General features: G+C 43.9%; 2 protein-coding genes across 4 annotated transcripts in view; one reads left to right on the top strand and one right to left on the bottom strand.

Annotated features, from left to right (window-relative positions):
• The window catches only part of LOC311237835 (zinc finger protein 862-like), a gene marked incomplete at both ends in the record, with an annotated part of 124,630 nt that extends 116,767 nt beyond the window's left edge, over nucleotides 1-7,863 (bottom strand). The window contains 5 exons of the mRNA XM_084325812.1: nucleotides 6,255-6,454; nucleotides 6,551-6,689; nucleotides 6,869-7,128; nucleotides 7,222-7,464; nucleotides 7,573-7,863. Of these exons, the coding sequence (XP_084181938.1) occupies nucleotides 6,255-6,454; nucleotides 6,551-6,689; nucleotides 6,869-7,128; nucleotides 7,222-7,464; nucleotides 7,573-7,863 (1,133 nt within the window). The remainder of the gene's footprint in view (nucleotides 1-6,254; nucleotides 6,455-6,550; nucleotides 6,690-6,868; nucleotides 7,129-7,221; nucleotides 7,465-7,572) is intronic.
• Nucleotides 1-25,242, top strand: part of tpk1 (thiamin pyrophosphokinase 1) — a 318,684-nt gene that overhangs the window by 22,769 nt on the left and 270,673 nt on the right. For all 3 annotated transcript variants that reach the window (XM_084325680.1, XM_084325682.1, XM_084325681.1), the window contains exon 2: nucleotides 21,113-21,196. In XM_084325680.1, the coding sequence (XP_084181806.1) occupies nucleotides 21,154-21,196 (43 nt within the window). In that variant the 5' untranslated portion in view covers nucleotides 21,113-21,153. The remainder of the gene's footprint in view (nucleotides 1-21,112; nucleotides 21,197-25,242) is intronic.

Consider the following 25,242-nt stretch of genomic DNA (forward strand, 5'->3'; position numbering starts at 1 on the left):
CGTGGGATAGATTGTTGCTTACGTGGGGCTATTCTTGAGCGGGCCAGGATGAAAGCAGTGTGTATCTTTCCTCCCTTCTCTTGGGCACGCAAGTAGGCCACCGATCCATAGGCTACTTCGGAGGCGTCGCTGAAGACGTGTAGATCAATCTCGCATGTCTCTGGCCTCACTGTGGATGGGAAGTAGCTGCGGCGTATATTGACGCCTGGGAGTGAGCGGAGTTCCGTCTCCCACTCTCTCCATGTTGAGGCAAGTTGTGCGGGTATTGGGTCGTCCCAGCCCTGGTCCTTGTCCCATAGTGCTCGTACAATCATCTTTGCCCTGGTGGTGTAAGGTAGAATACATCCCAACGGGTCATATTGTCTGGCGAGTGTTCTGTACACACTCCGTCTGGTGGTCGGTATCGCCGTCGACCGTCCCTGCTCTGGAGCCAAGGGTTTGTGTCTATAGTGGAGCGAGTCTGTTTTGAAGCGCCAGACTAGTCCTAGTGTCATTTCTTGGGCTTCTCCTGGGATGGTCGCCATCCAGGTTTCGCTGCTGGCAGCCTTGTCCGCGGGGGAGAGGCTGCGCAATACGTGCGGGTCACTGCTGGCCCACTGCCTGAGATCAAAGCCGCCTTTGATCAGGGAGGCGCGTAACTTGATTAGGAGAGCCTCGGCTTCTTCTTGAGTCGAAACGCTTTGTAAACAGTTGTCCACGTAGAAACTGTTCTTCACACTGTGTTGGACCTCTTCATCTGCTGTTGGGTCCTCTGCGACGTGTTTCTGTAGTGCAAATGTAGCACAGCACGGGCTGCATGTGGTTCCGAAGGGGAGTACTTCCCACTGGTAGATGGCTGGGTTCTCATCTCCGATCCTCTCTCTCCATAGGAACCGCAGCAGGGGCTTGTCCTCCTCTACTAGTCTCACCTGCAAGAACATCCCTTTGATATCCCCGCTGATAGCCACCTTGTCCTGGCGGAAGCGCAGTAGCACGCCTAGTAGGGAGGGGCCGTGTGTGTTCTGTACACACTCCGTCTGGTGGTCGGTATCGCCGTCGACCGTCCCTGCTCTGGAGCCAAGGGTTTGTGTCTATAGTGGAGCGAGTCTGTTTTGAAGCGCCAGACTAGTCCTAGTGTCATTTCTTGGGCTTCTCCTGGGATGGTCGCCATCCAGGTTTTGCTGCTGGCAGCCTTGTCCGCGGGGGAGAGGCTGCGCAATACGTGCGGGTCACTGCTGGCCCACTGCCTGAGATCAAAGCCGCCTTTGATCAGGGAGGCGCGTAACTTGATTAGGAGAGCCTCGGCTTCTTCTTGAGTCGAAACGCTTTGTAAACAGTTGTCCACGTAGAAACTGTTCTTCACACTGTGTTGGACCTCTTCATCTGCTGTTGGGTCCTCTGCGACGTGTTTCTGTAGTGCAAATGTAGCACAGCACGGGCTGCATGTGGTTCCGAAGGGGAGTACTTCCCACTGGTAGATGGCTGGGTTCTCATCTCCGATCCTCTCTCTCCATAGGAACCGCAGCAGGGGCTTGTCCTCCTCTACTAGTCTCACCTGCAAGAACATCCCTTTGATATCCCCGCTGATAGCCACCTTGTCCTGGCGGAAGCGCAGTAGCACGCCTAGTAGGGAGGGGCCGAGTGTGGGGCCGGGCAAGAGCTCTTTATTCAGATTTTGGGATCCGATCTGGTAGCTGCAGTTAAACACAATGCGATCCTTGCCGTTGTGATGGACCTTGTGATGCGGCACGTACCATGATTCGGTCGTCTGATCGGCCTCTTTAATGTCAATCTTTGTTACGTGTCCCGCTGTGATTAGCTTCTCAATCTCAGCGCGGTACACACTCTTGAGCGGGGTCTTTGGCTAGGCGCCGCTCCGTGTTCAATAGATAGCGCTCCGTGGCGTCTTTCTTTGCGTGAAAGGTGGGCATTCCCTCTCGCCTCAGGAGTGGAGTTGCGTATCTCATCACTCCGCCGACTGTGACTCTCTTTGTCCCCTGCTCGAGTAGGTTGATGGCGTAAATGTCTTCTTTAGAACAAATATCTTTCTTTTCGTTCTTAAAGGGCATTGTCTCTAGTGTCCATAGCCTCTCGACATGCTGCAGGAGAGTGGTGTCTTCTTCTGTCGTTCTGGAGTGGAGGCAGCTAGTGGCTGCTGTTCGGTTGAGAGATTTAGCGAGGGGGCCTTGTAGGGTCCACCCTAGGCGGGTCTCGACTGCTGCAGGACAGCCTCTGGGTCCTGTATGGACCCGGTCAATCGGGACTATGAGTTCTGCATGGTCGGAGCCTATCAGCAGGGTCGGGGTAGCGCCGTCTATGAGCGGGATAGGTAATTGGCGCAGGTGCACATATTTATCCATCAACTTGGCGACAGGGTAGGTGTACTGCGATAGTCCTATTTCTTGGCTGGTGAAAGCATTTGTAATCTTGTACCGTCGCTCTGGCTGCCCGTTTGCTGCGATAGTGAAGGAGACATTCTCGCCCTTTATCGTCTTTAAATCTCTTCTTATTGTCCGAATCGTCATTTCGTTCTTGCTCCCCCGCAGTCCCAGCTGGGCCGCAGCGGACGCGAGCAGAAGGGTCTTCTCTGACCCGTCATCAAGGACGGCGTAAGTGTCCATGACTTTATCTTGGTAGCTCAATGTCACACGGACTACCTTTAAGAGCACTTGGGCGCCGCTGCTGCTGCTGGCGGGGTCAATGTACATGACACTTGCCTTGGTGCCGCTCGATGGTGCAGGTGGAGGCCGTCTTCTGTTACTGTCGTGTAGTATATCTAGATGGGCTCCATCGCACCGACTGCACCTTTTCTTTAGGCGGCATTCGGCTACCATGTGTGGCCGGCGTGGCCGAGCACATCGGTAACAGCGCCTGTTGGACTTTATCCATTGACTCACTTCTTCTGCATTCATCTTTGTGAATAGGACACATTGTGACAGCCAGTGTTCTTTCTCACAGGGACACGCTATCTTCCACTTCTCTTTTCTCGAGGGGGTGCTGTGACTCTTACTGCTCGGTACTGACTCTGATTGGTGCATGACAGTCACCGATCTTCTTCCATCATTTATTCTCCTGGGTCCCTCTCTGGAGCTTGGCGTGCTCCGCCCGAATGTATCCAGTCGTAAGCTGCTGACTTCTCTCGCCAGGAAGTCGGCTAGATCAAGGAGGGATGGCTTGGGGCCGTTGGGATCCCGGTAGTCTCTCTGCCGCCTAAAACGCTCCTGTCTTGCGGGTGGCAGCTTCTCCAAAATCCTCTCGACGTTAGAGTTGGCGTATAGCTCATGCATGCCCTTTTCCCGTTGCGCTCCCAGCATCCCTACCAGGGACTGCACTTTGATTGACAGGTCGTCTAATGAGCGATTGTCTGTGGCTGGGGGTAGGCGATCAATATGCCTTATCTCTTGGATTACGTAATCCCATATATGTCCATATCTCTGGTCCAGCGCCGCTAGGGCCGCTGTGTATGGTGTCGAAGAGGTGGCATAGGCTAGCGCTATATTGTGCGCTCGCGGTACTTTCAGGTGCTTCAGTAATATTGCGTACTTGTGGCGTTCATCAGCGACATCCACCATCATTGTCTCTAAGCACATCCGGAGCTCCGTGTACTGTGCTCGACTCTCATAGGCGAAGTCTGGAAATGACGGCGTGGCAATGTATGACGCCGTGGATGGCTGATACATCGGCGAGCGTTGGGGGAGAGACCTCCTGGGCGAGTCCCCTCTTGCGCCTCGCTGTGGGCTGGTACTGACAGGGTACCATGGCCCGCTGGTCCAGGTGCTATTCCTCGGGGCTGGTCGTGCGTCGTGCTCACCCGCGAATAGAGTCGGGGGTCTGTAGCGCAGCGCCGCGGGGGTATAGCCTGGACTGTACTGGACCTCCTGGTCCGGTGGAGTACTGTGCTGTCGTCGGGCTTGGTTCTCCTCCTCTCCCTCTTCTTCCTCTATCAGATCTTCCAGATCCTGTAATCGTTTATTTAGCTTCTCCGCAGTGTATGCCGCTCCTTCCTTGTAGCTGGGTCTCGCTTGGACCGGTCTGGGAAGGGGGTCTGCGGGGGGTCTAGGCTCGGTCTGTTGGTCAAGTTCAGGGTCGCTTGCTCGTTGAGGAGACGCTGCCCTTGACTGTTGTCTCGACGAGTTCCTTGAACCCCTGGCGGAGGGAGAGGGTGTTGCCTTGCGGATCAGCTGCTCCATTAGCTGCGCTTGTAACTTGTCGCGCTCGACTTCACGCTTGGTGAGATCTGCTTCTCTTTGGGCAGCGGCGCGCTGGGCGTCGGCCCGGTCTCTTGCCATATTCTCTTCTGTCTGAAGGCGTCTCATCTCCAGGCGTGTGCGCTCTTCTTCGCTCCGTTGTTGTGCTTGGAGACGGTCGCGTTCACCCTGAAGTCGATCGCGTTCGGTAGAGGCTGTCAGGCTGACGAGGAACGCCTGTTGTAGCATCCTCTCCGCTTCGCTGGGGGAAGGCGGTTGTGGAGGTGAGCCGCTCCTGCGTGAGCCGCTCCTGGGGGTACTCGTTGGGGAGTCCTGGAGCTCTATTTCCTCGGCGCTCTCCTCCTCTTCTTCCGTGCAGAGTTCTCTCTCTGTAGGGTTGTCTTCCTCCCGGGGGTGGTCGGGAACTACTTCTTCTGTAGTGGCGGGGGGTAAAGGCATGTCCGCTCCCTCCTGGTCCCCACCGTGAGCTTGGTCAGTTACATTAGGACCTACTAGGGCCTCTGTGGTCGGGGAAACCTGGTCGTTAAGGTCAGACATAATTTTACTTTCTACTTTTACCGCGTTTACCGTTTGTCGAAGGCTAGGTAGTTGACTGACAGTGTAATCCTCTAAGTACTGAGGTGGCTGTCGTCTGCGCCGCGGGCGTTCTAGGTTAGGAGGACCGTTTCGTGGAGTGTTCATCATAGGCCATTTCAATATTAATAACACTATATTAATATTACACTAGTTACCCTCCGGCTCGAAGGACCAATTGTAACTGAGGGGTACAATTCCCTGACTGTATTGTTAGATATGGTATTTAATACCACTACCTCTTGTACTTTAACTTCTGGCCATCCAGTACATGATATAAGTATGATGAACACTTTCCCACCTGATGAAACGAATCCACACAAATGTACAAATCGAATATTTAATATAGCAAAAGGTATATACAACGTTCACTTGTTTACACTTATGATCTGAAATATGCACTTGTATGGCAAATGAGTATTCGTAGGTAAATCAACATTGAATGTCCAATCTCTGGTTACGCAGGGAGTAAGTATACAACCTGGATATTTAGGAAACTATAGCGATGGTACTTAAATGATTATAGCTGGATACACTAAGGGGGGGGGGGGGGGGTCCCGCTGGTTGTAAGACAGTAGGAGGGGGGGGTTAGAGAAGCCGCTGGCGGTATCCCATCTGGCCGACGGTTTCTTGGGAGAATTCAAAGTCTTGAACACGGTGCCCACAGAACCTCGGTCCGCAGACGAATACAGCTGGGCCCTCAGGTGGACGGTAGCTGCCGGTCCACAACGGAGAGACGTGAGGCGACCTCACTGGTGTAGAGCGCCGTCTCACCTGGAGTCCTCTCCGGGGGGTAGTTCCAACACTCCGCAGTGTTGGCCGTTATCCATGGAATAATCAAAGCACCCAAAGCATAATCCAAGCCGTGGAAGGCTCGCCGTCGTCCGGGTAGAGTAATCCAATATCAGGGCTGTACGTTAACTTTTTTTGCACATAGCACTGGTGCTACAGAGGTTGATAGTTTTGTAGCACAGGCCAAAATCTTGTAGCACGAGTATAAAACGTCTCTAAAATCTCTAAAACAACCACAAGTAGTGCAGTTCATTACTTAAATAGGTATGTGACAGGCAAGGGACATGAATCTTGCATACAGGGCACACAAAATCCAAACTTTAACAAGAAATGCTTTTCAGACAAATTCTTTCTTTATTTGCCCATAATCTGTAAAACAAAAAAACAAGGACATAACCATATAACTGATATAACAGAAGCAGTCTGAGACCAGGCAGCGCTGGTGTAGATTACAGGGAAAGCTAGAAACCAACCTAGAAACAACTAGAAACCAACATAACAAATATATATAATGCATACAAACACCTGTGTACATATTTGTGGAACCAAATAAATAAATCTATTATTATTATTATTATTATAATTATTCAAGTGTGTGTGTGTGTGTGTGTGCGTGCGTGCATGCATGCGTGTCACAGTTCCAGCATGTCTGCTGGCCACTTTTTCAGATTTGGCCTCCTGGCCCTCTTGGAAGACGCCAACCATTTTGCTGCTACATTGCTAGGGTTGAATAGCTCCAATGGACAGCCTTCCGTGCTGATGCGGATCAAGTCTTCAGCAGTGGAGACATGGAGGCTGCTGCGGGTACTGTTCTTAATCCGGTTTTGGGCTGAAAATCCACGCTCACACTGAGCGGAGGAGATCGGCATCACAAGCAGTATTTCAGCCAAGTGCAGGAAGTTCTGAAATAAAAAATAAAAAGGAGTAAAACTCAATTAATTTATTCTGTAGAGTACACATGACTTTGTAAATTCTGAAGAATATTAAATATTACAAACCTTAAAGTCTGAACGATATGGCTCCTTGGTGAGCAGTGTCTGCCACAGCCCTAGGTATGACTTGTCTGCAAAAGTTGTACTGATGAGAGTCTTCAGCTGCTGCCATTCCTGAAGGACCTGCTCCGACTGGCATCCACCACTAGGTGTCAATGGAGATACAGGGAGAGAGATTAGGGGAGAAATAAGGTGTAGAAACATTTAGACATATACGAAATGTGTGAAACTTAAAACATTGAACATGTTATAGATTCATTAAAATAAATATTGGTCATACCTCTTACTAAAATGAGAATTTGCAATATTGGCCTATCTACTCACTTTCTGAGAAGTTCTGCAAAGTGTTGGAGAAGAGACTGAACCTCTGCCCTGCCGTAGTCCAGTAGTGCAGCTCGACTCTCTGGCCATGCGTCATGGTTAAAAATTCTGAAGCAGTCGACTACACCTTCCCCTGACTGACTCATCACGCAGCTGAAGCGTGATCTGATCTCCTCGACTGCCATGTCAACAGCTGCTGCCACATGCAGATTACTGAAAACACCGGCATCCGTCAAGGAAACTTGCCCTTTCAGCTCCATGCCCTGAAAAGCATGTTAATGTTAAAATTGAAATACCAATAACAACTGAAAAGATTATTTTCTAAATATGTTCTTGTATTTGCTATTGTATCACACCTGAAAGGTAACACTCTCTCCCTCAGAGTGACTGCTCAGAAACCTCTCCAACATCCCTCCTGGCTTGTGCCTCAACTTCATCCCTTCCAGTTCAGACACTGTTCTCTTTAGCTCAGCAGAAGCCTTTGGTAGGATCAAGTCGTTTGCCTGAAGCATCCGGCTGAGGCTCCCTAGTTCTGCAAACACGTCAGCCATGAAGTGGCTGAAGGCGCAGAACTCTGCACGTTCCATCTCACACTTGACCTAAAAAATAATTTCAGAGATTGCAGAAAATTACATTATTTCTAGAAACAACATGGTTAAGAAAAGATTCAGCAACTCGAAGCAAGCATTTATTTTGAAATATATTACCTTCTTAGCCCTTCCTTTCACCTCAGCAGAGGGAGAGGATGCAGCCAGGTGGGTCATGTGCTGCAGGGTTGCAGCATATTGGCCGCTGTCCTGTTCATCCTGTCCTGGTTTGAGAAGTGCATGCAATGCACGCTCAATATGAGGAAGCCAGCGTGTGCCTTTGACGCTGGAAGGGTTACTGATATTGACTCCCAGCATGTTGCCCACTGCCTGCAGCTCCCTCTGAGATTTTGGGCTATAGTGGTATGTTTTCCACAGCAGGTGGAGGAGGTCATAGAGTTTAGCTACCATTGGCTCCTTTTTTTGGACTGTCAGCATGGCCAATTCCAATCTAAATGAATGACAGTGTAAAAGTAGGTTTGATTAAAAAAACAAGTGGTGTGGCGCTTCAAAGTCTGAATGTTTCTATAATACAATTTACCATGTAGTCTTTAGCCTAATTAGAGAGGAAACATATTACTGTTCTGATGAGGATGATTTAACAAGAATCAATCATGAAATTATACCAATTCTTGATTTTATGTACAGTTGGATCACATTCAATGTATCAAATGTACCTGTGAGGCATGCAGTGCCACGGAATGACATGCTCCCCGACCTCTTCTTTGAGCAGGGCAATGACACCTCCACGATGTCCCATATTCACCGCAGCTCCATCTGCTCCGAAGCCAACGAGCTTTTTCATCCATCCGGTCTCCTGTCCCAGCTGCTCAAAAGCAGTCTTGGTGGCTTGTAGTGTTCCTTGAATGAGATCCATGCATGCACACGCACACACACACACACACACACACACGCACACACACTTAATCAGAAATACAAGGAACTCTGCATGAATGAAAAGTGCTTTATAAATAAAATGAATTATTATTACCTTATTTGCATATTGTCTCGTTATTAGATAGATAATTAATACTTTATTGATCCCGGAGGGGAATTTAAGTAGCCAGTATTTAAGTATTGAAAAACGTCATAATAGTGTCTACTCACCTAATGCATGGGCATGCTCTAGCTCCTGTTGGCCGATCAGTTGGTTCACTGGTTTTCCATTTTTGATCATTCGAATGTAGACCATCTCGCATTCTTTGTTTGAAGCGTCAGTGTCCCCATCAATCATCACGGACAGGTAGCGGTTTCCTCCAATTTCATCCACCAGGTCTGACTTCATTTCATTTGCTATTGTCTCGACCATCTCTCCACATCGGACGTGGTTGTCATACGATGGAGTTATATCGGCTCCGTTCTTTTTACACAGTAAAATTAGTGGCTTAAATTTTGTGAACGGCATTTCTTCTTTGGCGATGCAATATGCCACATTCATCTTCAGCTTCACCTCGCGCAGATCAGCATCATCCGCTCTGGTTGCCTGTTTAGTCAGTGAGTGCAATAGGGTCCCGGCCCGCTCGGGGTTATGTTTAGAGTTGAATGCATCCCGGGCAAGAATGTGTCGATGGGACGTATTATGCTTGCTAACATTATCCCTTTTTAGGATCTTGTTACCCACGACATATGGATTTTCTGATCTAATCTTTTCGGGAGCCTCTCGGCACCAGTGACAGAATAATAGCTGCTCTTCCTCGTTAAAAATTAGCCACGGAAAGTCATTTTTCCACTCCGCGTTATATCTGTAAACCTTAATCTTCTCCTTCTCCTGTCTCGTTTCTATTAACGGGGGTCCCTCTCGGGCTCGTTTGGGGTTTTGTACTTCTTTTGGATTTAAAACCTTAAAAAAGCGCTTCATCTTGTCAGAAACTGTCTCAGTCACTGTACATTGAGCTCGCACCTGGCTGCTGGCTCGCGAGTCGCGGGGATATTGTTCGCTAGGGATTATGGGATTTGGTGTTTTGATATGGACTCTACGCGAGGCAGGACATTGTTTTTGATCGCACGAGACTACAAATACCAAGTGGATAGCGTGGCGCTGTGGTCCATTTATATACGTCACACTTTTTTTTTTTTTTTTGCTTGGCGACGGGCCATCGCACCCGTGCTAGTGAAGTCAATTCATTCATCGCACAGACTGACGTCAGTGTCGCACGTGCGATATATATCTCGCACCGTACAGCCCTGCAATATACAGGTCCAGTCGCCCTGGCCCGGAGCTCCTCGGATGCAAGCACCACTAGGGGTCTGCCCAGCCTGGTTAAGCGTCCAGATAACGTCAGGAACGATGGGGGTACTGATAACTTTATAACTCTAACCGAACGATGCACCATACATAAATAGGCTATTATTAGCTTAATAGAATACGTCCCACTCGACGGTATAGTGCCAAACTATGACTATTCAACTATTAATCCGCACGATATCTCAATGCCTATTCTGAGGCCAAGTAGGCCTTACTGCACCACACGTGCGTCGTGGGTGAGGCTTCGCGTCTGTCACTCTGTTGGAGGGTAAAGAACTGGACTAAAAGAAAGTTCTACTTTACTTGCGCCATATATATATGCGCTATGAACAAATAGTACCATTCGTATTTCGCCAGACGTATTCCTGCGCGGAACCGGGGCTTGCCACGACATGTTGGGCGGCACGATTGAACTTGAACCTAGGGGTATGGCAACCTGGCGCCAGGTTCTCGTCCAATGGTAGAATGAAACTATTATGGGCTGTTTAGTAGACTAAAGGGATATTCAGTGCATATTGTACAAGGAATATACAGGGGATATCAAACGATATACAAACACTATTTAAATATATATATATAAATAAATATATATATTCGGTTTAATCTGATCCTTCACAACACCTACCATGAGGTGCAAGCATAGTCGTAGTACCCTTGAATGAGTGCTCCTGCTAGAGTCTTCAGGGTATTCTTGTTTACCAGAGAGGAGATCCGGTACAAGAATCTAGTTCGTTGGTTGCCTTTTTTTGATTACATTTGATGCCATTTTGTCACAGGAAAGATTGGCCTCTAGGATGGAACCCAGGTATGCAATTTCATCTTTCCTTGTGATAATATTGTCACCCACTGCAACTGAGAAGCCGTCGGTCTTGCTGAGTTTGTTTTTTGAACCGAAGAGAATGGACTCTTTTTTACCCAGGTGTAATGATAGTTTGTTATCTGCGAGCCAGGTGCAGATTCTGCCGAGTTCCGAGCTGAGGGTTTTTCCAACCTGTAACTTGTTCCTGTCAGAGACCAGCAGGGCTGAGTCGTCCACGAACAGGAACAAGTTGCAGTCACAAGCTGACGACATGTCATTTGTGCTTCCTTGCGTATTCCTCAACCTATGCTTCCTTGTGGAACACCACAGCTCACTGGGAGGGGGGGATAGAGTACCATTTACCTCCACCATCTGTTCAGTACATTTATATCTGTGTTAATTTGTTACATTTAGTTTCACTAAGTTAGGAAATAGGGGTGCACCGATATATATGTCGGGTATCGGTATCGGCCGATAAGTGCCTTGTTGACTGCCATCGGCCTATCGGCCGATAAGCTCAAATTTGCCAATGGCAGTAGCCGATAAATATCCGTCAATTTGTGTCGCGTCAATCTGGTCCATACGTTCAAACTTTGAAAAAGTTTCAGTCAAGCGACGTGCACAACCCCGCCCCCACACACACACGCTACTGCATCAAAGTTACTTATGATTAACAAAGGCATTCGTTTTGTGGCATTAACGTTATATAGTTACACGTTCAATAACATCAGTATATTATTGAGTACTGAATTGTACCCATTCTGCAATCTCTTAATAAAGTTTTCAATCAGACAAATGTATAGAAAAGCTTTTATTATAACATTCGTTGCAGTAAAATCATTATGCCTCGTTTAGTACTCCTGCGGAGCGCTGGTAGTCTACTCGTGGGCCACGGGGAGCTAACTTTATTAGCTACAGTAAGTTTGTTGTGGTTCGCTCGTGTAAATCAATGGCGGACTTCCCGGAAGTAAAAAACGAATAAGCGCTTGCCGATTGGTGGTAAGAACAGCAGGAGGTGGGTGCAAGCGGTGTGACGTAATTGGCAGAATTGACTGTCAATAAAAAAAATTCTTTTGTACCTGACACGACACATGCATTGCAAACTCAGATTATGGAGATATTACTGGAGAACATGGAGCTTTGTTTGAGAGAGATACAGTGAGTGCTGTCTCTTAAACTCTTAAAACTCATAAACCTTTTAGTCTTTTTAGTCAAGTTAGTCTGTTAGGTTATGAAAGCCAGTGGGTATTGTATGACTCAGACTTCAGCAATAATCATGAGCATTATAAAATATATAAAAAACGCAAATGACATGTCGTCAGCTTGTGACTGCAACTTGTTCCTGTTTGCGGACGACTCAGTCCTGCTGGTCTCTGACAAGAACAAGTTACAGGTTGAAAAAAACCCTCAGCTCAGAACTAGGCAAAATCTGCATATGGCTCGCTGATAACAAACTATCATTACACATGGGCAAAACAACATGGGCAAAACAGAGTCCATTCTCTTCGGTTCAAATTAGAGATGTTCCGATACCATTTTTTCCTTCCCGATCCGATTCCGATACCTAAGCTTTGGGTATCGGCCGATACCGATACTGATCCGATACCAGTGCATACATTAAAAAATAAAAAAATAAACAGTTTTTTAGTAATAACTAGAAAGTAATGGTATTTATTCAACAACAGGTGATTGTATAGATTAGTATTAGTATCATTAATCAATGAGTATGGGGCTGCGGCACTGCAGATTAGGGATGGGTACCGAATTCGGTACTTTTGAGGCACCGAACCGAAACACGTCGGTACTACCGAGTATCGAATCAAGTGAGAAACCGTTTTTTTTTTTTTTTTTACTTACTTTTTTCTTTTCATGTCAACGTTCACACGCACAATATATGCTTACCTAGGATTTGACTTGATTCAACAACAAAGCAGTCGGAGCAATAGGGCTGTCTTAAATACTTCGAAGCTTCGAAGCTTCGTTCGATGGCACAAGCTTCGAACATTAAAAAAAAAATCGAAGTTTAAAAAAATTAAAAATAAAAATATAAATTTCTTTTCAAAAAAAAATTTTTTTTCAAAAAAAAAACTGTTTTACTTCGATTTGTGTGTGTGTGTGTGTGTGTGTGTGAACTACCCATCCCAGTTAGGACAGCCGAATCCCGTCCAATCTTTCGCCGTCGACTAAAGACTCACTTCTTCAACCATTATCTGAAATGATAAAAAAAAAAGAAAAAGAAAATCTAACCGTGACTAACCTTACTGTCATGCACTTGTCCTAATAAACTAACCTACACTGTAACACGCAACACTTTGATGAACATTGTTACTCAGCTGATAGAGTTGTACCCTTCTTGCTGTCTTGTCGTATAGAACTTGTAAGTCGCTTTGGATAAAAGCGTCAGCTAAATGACTAAATGTAAGTGTGTGTGTGTGTGTGTGTGTGTGTGTGTGTGTGTGTGTGTGTAGGTGTGTGTAGGTGTGTGTGTGTGTGTGTGTGTGCGCGCGCGCCTTGTAGAATTCCACACATAAGAAAGAAAGATACTGGGATGAATAAACAAAATAGGAAATAAAATGTAGAAATGCATGCAATACATAAATAAATATCAATCTCCATATATGAAATATAACATTTAGATAAGGTGCTACTGAGATGTTTTGGTGAGTTCTTTGTTTTTTTGTGGAAGTTGCCCTTCTTAAAAATGCATGAACATTCACTGATAATTGGTCTGTAGTGGAGTCTACAAGGTCTTCATTGCCGGACCATGTAGAATCCGGACCTTATAGACTGACATAATTCTGTGCATAGTTTAGTCTACACAGGCCATATTTCAAATAATCAAAATCTTACTTCATTCATCTTAAACATTCTTGATTTGGGGGATTGGTAGTTCCCATGAAATCTGAAGTTGTTCAAACGACAACAGCGATCCACCTTGAATTAAATCACACAGCCGAGTGAAACCTTGTTGGATGCGTCACAGTCACGAAAGGGGCTACTTAATTAATTAATCCAACCCACTTTATTTATAGAGCACATTTAAAAACAACAACGTTTACGAAAGTGCTGTACAAGTCCCACAACATAAGATAAAAAAGAAAAAAGAAAAATATTAAAAAAGATATATTAAAAAAAAAAAAAAAAAAAAAAAAAAATCGGAGCTTCGAATTAAAATCGAAGCTCGGCCCCGAAGCTTCGATTGCCAAAAAAAGCTTCGAAGGTCAGCCCTACGGAGCAATGACGAGCCGAAAACTGTCGAAATTGTAGTTATTTGAAGTTTGGATTTTTTTTTACGACTGAGGTAGGTAAATTAAATTTCTTGAGACTAAAGTACCGAAAAAAGGTACCATTGGGTACCGGTATCGATTCACAGGTACCGGTACCGGTATCGGTTCAAATGTGAAAGGTACCCATCCCTACTGCAGATATACCCTACTCCAATGATCCGCACGGACGTTAGACGGTGTTGCAATCGCTACCCAGTCTGTTAGCTAGTAGCTAGTATTACCGACTCCGCCTCAGACTCTTATCCTTTGGCACTTGGAACTTGCTGTACTTTGCTTGTAGGTCTGCAGCCATTATTGCTGGATTATGAATAGCACCAACTTTAGCCACGGTAACGTTATCAAGCTAAGCTAGCTGACCTAGCTCGTCTTCCCCGCATTGACATTTGATAACGTTAGTCAGCTAACGCTAGTCAGTAGCTACTTGACTTAAATTAGATTCACCGTGGGTGCATTATTGTTGATAGACGGACAGTGTCAGGTCCTGGAGAAAGGACAGGCGATCATCTGATTTGATGTAACGTTAAAGCGGATGTTGTTCCAACTAGCTAGCTTTTTAGCTAATGCTATAATAACACCAGCAAGCAAAACACATCCTGTCTGAGCTCCCCGTCACACGCTCTGTCGGGACAATGGAATTTAAGAAAGTGTATCTGCTGTTAAAATGACAAACAGCATCACACTTTAAAACACGTTCATTTTATAATCCTCACTCTTGGCAGGAAATGACGTCATGGGATCGGAGGCTAGAATTTACGTGTACTCGCCGATACCGATACCAGCATTTTAGGCAGTATCGGCGGCATTTCCGATACTGGTATCGGTATCGGAACAACTCTAGTTCAAATAACAAACTCAGCAAGACAGACGGCTTCTCAGTTACAGTGGGTGACAATATTGTCACAAGGAAAGAAGAAATTACCTACCTGGGCTCCATCCTAGAGGCAAATCTTTCCTGTGACAAAATGGCATCCAATGTAATAAAAAAAGTCAACCAACAAACTCGATTCTTGTACCGGATCTCCTCACTGGTAAACAAGAATACCCTGAAGACTCTGGCAGGAGCACTCATTCAAGGGTACTACCTCATGGTACCAAAGCACCTCAAAGGCGCTAAAAACAAAATTACAAACATCTCAAAACAAACTGGTCGGACTACTGCTTGACCTTACTCCTAGAACCCACCTCACCCCTGCCCACTTTGACAAACTAGGATGGCTTAGAGTCAGTGATGCCACAGATTACTTGTAAAAGTAATCCGATTACTGATTATTGATTACTCCTTTAAAAAGTAATCCAAGTTACTTTACTGATTACTTGATTATCAGAGTAACTTAGTTACTTTGAAAGTAACTAGGTTACGAAGTCGTCGTCGTTCCCCCAACCGTTTTTTTTAAACGCTTTATTGAAAGTGCATAAATTGTTTTTAACTTGTTTCTCTGCACATAACGTAAATTGTTAAACTAGTGCTTCAGCTTCTGTACCATCAAGTATGGTAAAGCAACAGTCTATGATGCTCACAGCATTAGAGCAGCCAGCCAGTGGTTTTACAAAACCAGTGTATCCATTCACATCTAACAAATGCAGGCTGAACTATTCAATTATATCAACTGTAACTATTAAATTGTTTTTATAAATGTCTCTCTATAAACATACAATCAGTCTCTCTTTAACATGTAAATTAACTGTAAATCTGGCAAATAAGAGCTTTTGCTCTGCCACCATCAAATATACATTAATCAAAAGGGAAAGAAACAATCTCTCTCTTTTGCTGTTTGGCTGGCCTCCGAGTCCTCCTAGTCGAAGCGTCGGCTAGTGAATGAATGAATGAATGAATGAAAACTTTATTAACAGATTGCAGAATGGGTACAGTACAGTACAGCTCAATACATACAATTGTTAAGGGGATGCAGACCAGAGAAATACTTTTGTCTTGTTTACATCAGGGTCCCCCAGTGTTGTGATTCCAGATGCTTTCAATGCAATTGGATGTGCTGTTTTTAGCGGTAGACAGTATTTTGTTTCCTCCGCATATGAACGTGAAGTAGTGACTGAGGCTATACGAGCGTTTTGGGATGGAAGTCTGAACAGAAACTCACTTTTAATTTTGCCAAGCGTTTTGGGGTGGAATTCTCCGACGACGGAGCCCTGCTGTCACACGATTGGCGCATATGTCACATGACGTGCTGTGAAGACCCGCCCTACTCTGCCTCTGATTCGCAGACTGTGGATGGGGAATGTGATTGTACCAAAGCAGATGTCACTCACAGACAGTGTGTCCAGTCACGCCGCGGGGACACATTCTTGTGTAACCCTTTCACTGCCACACTACGTCACTCCCAAAAGAAAAACAGCTCAAAATTTATTTTTGACTGTCGAAAACGAAATAAAATACTGCATTCCGCCTGCATTATGAATTTATGATGAGATAGTAACGAAATAGTAATGCACAGCCACTTGGACAAGTAACTGCAATCAGATTACTGGCTTTTAAAGATTAACGCGTTAGATTACTATTTTCGGGGGAAAGTAATCAGATTACAATAACGCGTTACTTAGTAACGCGTTACCGGCATCACTGCTTAGAGTAGACGACAGAGTACAGCAACTTGCAATGGGCCTGGTCTACAAGATACACTACACGACCAAGGTACCCACGTGTCAAAATACTTCCCAAAGTTCAGTGAATACCACGATCACAACACCAGAGGGAGCTCCACAAATCATGTTAAACCCAGATTCGGCTCAAACAAGGGACTAAACTCGTTTCGCAATTATGCCACATCAATGTGGAACGCCCTACCCAAAGCTGTAAAGGAATGTGAATCACTACCCACTTTCAAAAACACTCTCAAAGAACACTTACGGGAGACTGCAATTCGAAACTGGCCCCTGTAAATGTCCTAACCCAACCCAATGTACAGTAAATGACCAAGTATTGGTATCGGCGAGTACCCTCTAATGCTGCGCTCCGATACCATATGACGTAATTTATCAACAACACTGTGGTCTGTTGAGTAAGCATTATAAAACAAACGGGTGCTTAATCGATTAAAGTGTCAATGCCATTTGTCATTTTAACAGCAGATACTTTCTTAAATGTCATCGTCCCGACAGAGCGGTGTTGACGGGGAGCTCATGGGTTCGCTTGGTGGCTGGTGTTATTAGCATTGAACAGCTAACCGAAAGCTAGCTTTAACATTACCTTGGCTAAAGTTGGGGCTATTCATATAATCCAGCAATAATGGCTGCAGACCTGCAAGCAAAGTACAGCAAGTTGGCAAAGGAGTATTCGTTAAATCACAATGTCACCAGTAACGTTACAGTCTTTTCATATACCGGCAGCTCATGCTATGCTAACTTAGCTCACGTTGACGTCGTCATTGAGACCACCTCGCGTACACAATTAATGACATGTTGCGGACAGCCATATCGGTGACAATGTTTAGCTTTTAGTGCCAAATGATAAGAGTCTGAGGCGGAGTCTCAAAAGAGAATGTTGAATATTTATTGTGCAAAAATCACAACAGATCCGACTGCTACTGAAACGGAGCCTTGTAGACAGACTGAGTAGGGTATATCTGCAGAGCCAGTGGGTAGCGAGTGCAGCAACGTATAATGTCCGTGTGGATCATTGGAGTAGGGTATATCTGCAGTGCTGAAGCCCCATACTCATTGATTAATGATACTAATACAAATCTATACAATCACCTGTTGTTGAATAAATACCATTACTTTCTAGTTATTACTAAAAAACAGTATATATAAAACAGTATTTGTTAAAAAAAAATATATATATATATTTATAAAAAATGTATATAATATCGTTTTTTTTTTTTTTTTTTTTTTTTTTTTTTTATGTATGCACTGGTATCGGATAAGTATCGGTATCGGCCGATACCCAAAGCTTAGGTATCGGAATCGGATCGGAAAGGAAAAAATGGTATCGGAACATCTCTAGTTTTGTCAATATTCCAATTTACAGTTTTGCTTGTACAGTGTCCCACCCCACCCACCCAACCACGTCCAATGTACAGTCCCCCCCCCCCACCTACCCTCCAATGTACAGTTTCTACGTCAAATGTATATACTCTCTTTTCTGGACTCTTTTGGTATCACAAACAGTACTGTATTTGCAAATCTGATATGTCATAAATGTATAGATGTAGCAGTACTGTCTATCTGTATGTCGTGTATGTCATATATGTTATGATGCATTCAAAATGGGGGACCCTGATGTAAACAAGATGAAAGTCTTTCTCTGGTCTGCATCCCCTTAACAATTGTATGTATTGAGCTGTACTGTACTGTACCCATTCTGCAATCTGTTAATAAAGTTTTCAATCAATAAACATATTTCTTGATGTTTCCTTTTTTAAGTAAGTAAAGAGGCCTATGTTCATATCGATGAGCACAATTTGAAACACAAAAAGAGAGACGTGTAGCCTATTTATTTATTTAATATTTTATTTATTCATTTTATTATTATTATTTTATTTGTTGCCATGCCTAAAATAATAGTCAAGCATAGGGCTAAAACATTTTCATAAACAATATCATTTTTTGTTATATGGTTATAATAAAAGCTTTTCTATACATTTGTCTGATTGATTGAACACTTTATTAACAGATTGCAGAATGGGTACAATACAGTACAGCTCAATACAACAACAGTGCTAAGACTGGAGGATGAAGACCAGAAAAATACTTTTGGCTTTTTTACACAAGGGTCCTCTATTTTCAATTCATCAAAACATTTAGAGACATACAAAAATATACAGTAGTTTCATAAAAATAAAACATTTATTTTATTTTTTAAATATTATTATTTTGTTGCCACAAATATCGGTATCGGCCGATTGTGTTAGTTGAACAATCGGTATCCGTATCGGCCATTTAGTCATTTAGCAGACGCTTTTATCCAAAGCGACTTACAAGTTCTGTACAACAAGTCATCAGGAAGGGCACAACTCTATCAGCTGAGTAACAATGTTCATCAAAGTTTTGAGTGCTACAGTGTGTAGGTTAGTATATTAGCACAAGTGAATGACAGTAAGGTTAGTTAGGGTTAGATTATTATTTTTTATTTCAGATAATGGTATGGGTATCGGATCGGTACTCGGTATCGGCCGCTACCCAAAGCCAGGTATCGGTATCGGGACTGAAAAAGTCGGATCAGTGCATCCCTACTTGTACCATGTTTTCAATGTCTAATTAACTTGATCTCGATAAATCGGTATCAGCCAAAATGTTCATATCAGTGCAACCCTACATATAGGCTATACATTTTAGTTTTCATATAGGTTAGGGTTGATCAACCATCACTTTTTGATCTCCTTAAGAAAACAATCATGCATTTCAAAACATTTGGATATTCCTACCTCATAAGAACCCCATTCAAGCAAGGACGCGGCAACTAGGGGTGCGGCAGGGGCTGCAGCACCCCCTGCTGGCGGGGAGTGTAACTGCAACTGCAAGGTTGTTTTTTGCTTTTATTATTCCATTGTAACCGAGGCTACTCGGAGCGGCACTGCAGATTTACCCTAGTCTTGGAATTCATTGCCAGATCGTCATAGGGGCGCTGTCTCGATAATGCAGTGTTATTAACGGCGTGTAGCCGACGCATGAACCGGTTGGGATTCGAATAGACGCGGCCTGGAAGCGTCAACGCGGAACTGGAAATCCGTTGGTAAAAAAAATAGACTCAGCCTGGAAGTTTTGGGACGCTGAATTCGCAGTAAAGGAATATATATCTGTGGTTTCCCTGGCGTGAACAAGCCAGCAGAACTATCCGAGCCCCCGGGAGGGTGGTCGAAGACCTTTTCCATGTCGGCGATCATGTATGCGGGGAACGAATTGCAGAGGGAGGGCGCAACAGTTGGGGTAAGCTGGGCTGTGATGTTACATGTTTGTCTCGCACGCTCCGCAGAGCTGAGCGTGAGAGCGCGGTCTCTAGTGAACGAGAGTGTTGGTTTACCAGAGTGGTAAACCTATGACGTTATTATATCACTTATCTCAGCACCCCCTCATAACACGTTTCAGACCCTGTTGAACGCTCTGACTCAATAGTACCCATCTGCAGAACGTCAGCCTCAGCACTCTCAGGCCCCACGCTAAGGCCTAACAAAATTAATAGTTGGTTTCAGGTTGGTTGTCAGTTTGGCCATGGGTAGGTAGGGAATTTATTTTATTTTATTTTTTTATTTTATTCTTTCCCATGGCGACTATGGATAGGGAATTTCTTTATTTAATTAAAATGTTCACAACAACATGGATGCATGTACTCTGCCAGCATGTTTAATATCCATAATACTAAATGTTTGACTAAGATTTCTATGAAACTTTATTCTTAAATTTTTTTTTTTTTTTTTTTTTTTTTATATAATTTTTTTTTAAAACTCATAAAATATATTGGGTCGCACCTAAATCGGCAGGGTCGGTCGGCAACCTGAAACCAACTATTATTTTTGTTAGGCCTAAATGTGATTTGACCAAAGCAGAGTATACACACGGACAGTGGAGCTGTTTGCAGATAGCGAGCATTCTGACTTGTTGTGTGGTGGCGATGTCTCGCAGACAATACAACTACAAGTATAATTATATAATAATATATATATTTTATAAAAAAAAAAAAAATTATATAAAATTAAAAAAAAAAAATTATCAAAAACTATCAATATCTCAGCACCCCCACTTCCCGCAGACTTCCCGCGGCCCTGCATTCAAGTGCAACATCACAATCATCCTTTCAAAGATTTGTCTCACAAGTTGTCGCATTTGTATTGTTGAATATGACTGTGTTGGTGTGTGTGTGTGTTTGTGTGTGTAAGCGTATGCCTCTCTGTGTGACTACAGTCGTGTGTGTGTGTGCGTGTGCGTGTGTTTTCTGTGGGGGATAATTAGCCTAGAGGCAGAGGCTTCAGGCAAACTGGAGAAGAGAGGAGCGGAGGAACGGCTTCTTACCTTGAAAGAGTTAGGCTGCATGAAGGAAGATAGGAGGAGGAACTAAAGAAGGGATGCAAGCAAACAGGGAAGAAAGAAAGCAGGAACGAAAGAAAGAAGGAAAGAAAGATTAGGAAGAATGAAAGAGAAAGAAAAATAAACAACAACAAACACAAATTATGTGAAAGAAGGGATCGGAACCTCCAGTTTAGGAAGGAATCAAAGAGAACCTTCAAAATACAGAGCCAAAGAAATAACAAGGTGGGCAAGAAAGACAGACAGGAAGAGGGAATGAAAGAGGGAATGAAAGGGGGAAGGAAAGGGAGAATGAAAGGGTGAATGAAAGAGGGAAGGAAAAAGGCTCGTGACAGTATCTGTCCTGTTTTCCAGCTGACTGGGCGTGTTGCAGACAGGATCTGCTGACAACAGTCATGGATGAGGAGTTCACACCTTTGGACTGCCTGCTCCCCTCAGGTACTGCGCATGGATGAGCACGTGCACGGCCCACAACGCACACAGACACACACACGTGCGCGCATGCACACACACACACATGCTGCTCGCACAAAATGCACAGTTTTAAATGTACAAATACTGCACGTATCCTAGGACATGAAAATACACTTATGCACCCATGTATAGACTGTCTTCTGCAAATATGTATGTATACATGCATGCACTCTCTCACTCAGTCACACACACACACGCACACACACTCACACTCGCACTCGCACTCGCACTCACACACACACTACGCTCACTCATCACTGTCATAGCTGTCTTCTCCTCTTCTCTTCTCCCACACAATCTCTGACATACACAAACACTCTGGGGGGTATGAACACAAACAAACAAGCAAACAAACCAACCGCTGACAGGTTCATGACAACTCATATATGTGTGTGTATGTGTGTGTGTGAGATCTTTGTTCATAATGTTTACTGTTGAATTAATCCAATCACTAAATTAATTCGTTTTCCTCCATCCAACCTTTGAAGGCCAAGGGAGTTCCAGAGAAACGCCACCCATTCTGACATCATACATTTTTTTATTCAGCACAAAATCAAGACAGTACATATATGCAGATATACTTTACAACACATTCTCAATTTACATCATGTCTGTACTGTATCATTAAGAGACAGCTATGCTTGGGGAAGGGGCGTGGGGGGAACATAAAAAAAAACAGGTAAACCAGAATATACTACATGTCAACCTCTCTTCTCTGGGTGTTGTAGGAACATCAGTCAACCTCTCTTCTCTGGGTGTAGTACAGTAGGAACCGGTCCTCAGTCAACCTTGACATCGGCATGAAACTTCCTCATGGAACCAATCTGTCATTCCCCGTTTCCTTCCTGGTTTTAAACCCATGTCTCGGTCCATGATGTCATATCATCATCTCATCTAGGTCGTCCTCGGACGGGCCCTCCATTGGTGCTTCCAGTCATCCCGATCCTCCATGCATCTGGCTAGCTCGCCGGTGCTTTCTGTTCCCGCATCTCTCCTGAGTATTTGAGTAACAGTATTTGAAGAAGATACACACTTTTCCTTCCCTCAATGCCCTCCGGTATGACTCCGAGGATGGCAGTTTTGAAATCTTGTGCGATGTCCATGTCGAATACTTTTTTTTACATCCCTGAATACATCCCTGCCATCCATTCTAAGAAGTTAGACGATAATTATTTATTTACAAGTAGTTGCACTTGCCTGGCTTTGCATGCTCGTCATTCTTTATGCATAACAAATCACACATGCAAAAAAAAAGAATACCATGCACTGAGCAGTTTTATGTGAGTTGACGCATTCTGGGGTGAACCTACTCTTGAATTCGAACATATCATTATAGTTCCAACATTTAACATTTCACCAGGTTCGGACAATTGTTTGAACTTCTAACAAAAAGTTACAGCCATAGTATATGTGTGTGTCTTTTTTATGTTTGTATACTTCCTAAGAACTAGAGCAGCCTAGCCGTAATGAATAAAATGGTAAATCCAAAAGCACTTTACAATTTGTTCGTCACATTTTACCCATTCATTCACACCGACGGCGGAGGCAACCATGCAAGGTGCCAACCTGCTCATCAGGAGCAATTCGGGGTTAAGTGTCTTGCTCAAGGACACTCCGACACGATGAGCAGGAATCAAACCGGGAACTGATCTCCCCAGCCACTGTCGTCACATGTGTAGCATTATGTAGTTTGGCAATTCAAGCTGTCTCCCTAACAGTACGTGTAGTGTTGAGGAAAAGATAAGGACAACATAACAAATAGATTAGATTCAAATGTATTGTCATCATACAGCACAAGTACAGTACAGTGACAATACGTTTGCCATCCAACCAGAGTGCAAATGTAACAGTAAATTGCAATAGTAACATACAATGTACATGTGATTAAACTGGGTATAAAATATATAAATTAGTACTATTGAGTAAAGTGCTAATCAGATTTATGTACAGAGTTGTAATATTAACTCATTCAGCGCCAGCTATTATCCTCATCCTGTAGTCAATGGGCCACGCTAAAAGATAGGCATTTTCACTGTGCGTCACAATGTTTGCAGAGCTATATCTATATTCTAGGGCTGTCTTAAATACTTCAAAGCTTCGTTCGATGGGCATGGGATTCGAATATGAAAATAAAATTTGATTATTAAAAATATATATATATATATATATATATGATTTTCTTTTTTTATTTGCTAAATCAACTCTGCCTCTCTTTGTTAACTACAACAAGCAATGCTGTTTGTTATTTAAGATGAGGTCGGACTCTGCACTGACAGATTTGTGTTCATTGTGCTGCTTTTATGAAGCCTCAAATGACGGCTTACAATATTTCATGAAAGCAAAGTGTTTTGTTTGTCTAAGATTTAAAAAGGTTTAAACTTTACAGCACTGACAAAGTGCTGTACAAGTCCCACAACATAAAAAAAATATTTCAAAAGAAAATTATTTAAAAATTATTTATAATTATATATTTTTTTTAATCTCGAAGCTTCGAATTAAAATCGAATCTCTGCTTCGAATTCCAAAAAAATATTCGAAGGTCAGCCCTACTATATTCTATATTATAGCTATGGAGACAAATACTCATTTGACAGTCACTATGTCTCGTCCAACATGTAAAAGATAGTAATCTTTTTTCATGTATATGTACGCGTGTTATCCCGTTGTGAATAGGCTATAGTTTCAGAGTGATCCGGGCTAATTCCTGGAAACTGAGTTATGGAGCGCTATGTGAATTTTGCTAAAGGCGTTTGCGTTGCTCGCCTGGACACGTTACTATTTCCAAATCAAAGGTATATAATAGGTAGGGATGCATGATAATTATCGGCCCGATATCAGCAATTATGACGTCATCCCGATAAACCCGATAACGTTATTGATAGCTCCGATAATATAATATATTTGTTGGTAAAAAAAAATGCAGTGTGGGTGAATTGGGATGAAGGGCGTTTGTTTTTACTGTAGGCTCCTCCCGTTTTGCCAGTACTGTGGTACGACTGATAGCGTGTGGTTTAGGAAGAGGGCGTTTTACACAAATCCAGCGCTCCCTTTCTTGGCTGTGACGTAGCCACGTAGGGCTGGGCGATATTGCCAAAAACGTTATCGCGGTAAAATTATAAAATTATTTTCATATAACTTGATATCGATAATTATCGTCGATATAATGTCTGTCAAGTTTAATTAACTTCTTATGCCCGGCGCCGATGGACGGGCTATTAATAGACTTGTTTTGCTGCTGCGAATGTCTCGAGTTGATGTCGTCATCAGTCCGCGCACGTTAGCAGTTAGCCAGAGCAAGCGGTGTATCCCATGACAATGTACTAAATATGACCCTAAAATACTCCGTTCCGCCCCAATACATTGCAACGACGTCCACCGCATACCCCACACTACTCTAACCGTGGCCTCAGAATTCACGCCACACACCCACTCGGCACGTAAACTATAAAATAGCGCCGTGCAAGCTAATTATCCTAGCCAGCCTTGTTTCCTATGTACTAAATATGACCCTAAAATACTCCGTTCCGCCCCAATACATTGCAACGACGTCCACTGTATACCCCACACTACTATAAACGTGGCCTCAGAATTCACGCCACACACCCACTCGGCATGTAAATGATAAAATAGCACCGTGCAAGCTAATTAGCCTAGCCAGCCTTGTTTACTACTTGAGTCCTACCTCCGGGTCTCCTTCCGGGTCTCCTTCCGCTGTCGGCCATCTCTTTCACTGATTGGTTGTTAGTGCGTGTGCTCATATCCAAGCTTGGAAAATCGATATATCGAAACTTTGCGACCACGTTTCATGTTTATTTCGAGGAAATAATTTATTGCGATAGTTATCGTTATCGTTTTATCGCCCAGCCCTACTCTAATCGTCAGCAACGGCATACGTTTTGAATACTACATACGTTGATTGTTGCGATCGATGTGAAATCATTGTTTGATCAAAGTAGGATTGATGTCATATAGTCCTTACCTTACTAGGAGGTATCCCAAAATGAATATTC

Source organism: Notolepis coatsorum, assembly GCF_963971535.1.
Source record: "Notolepis coatsorum genome assembly, chromosome: 12".
Taxonomy (NCBI): Eukaryota; Metazoa; Chordata; class Actinopteri; order Aulopiformes; family Paralepididae; genus Notolepis; species Notolepis coatsorum.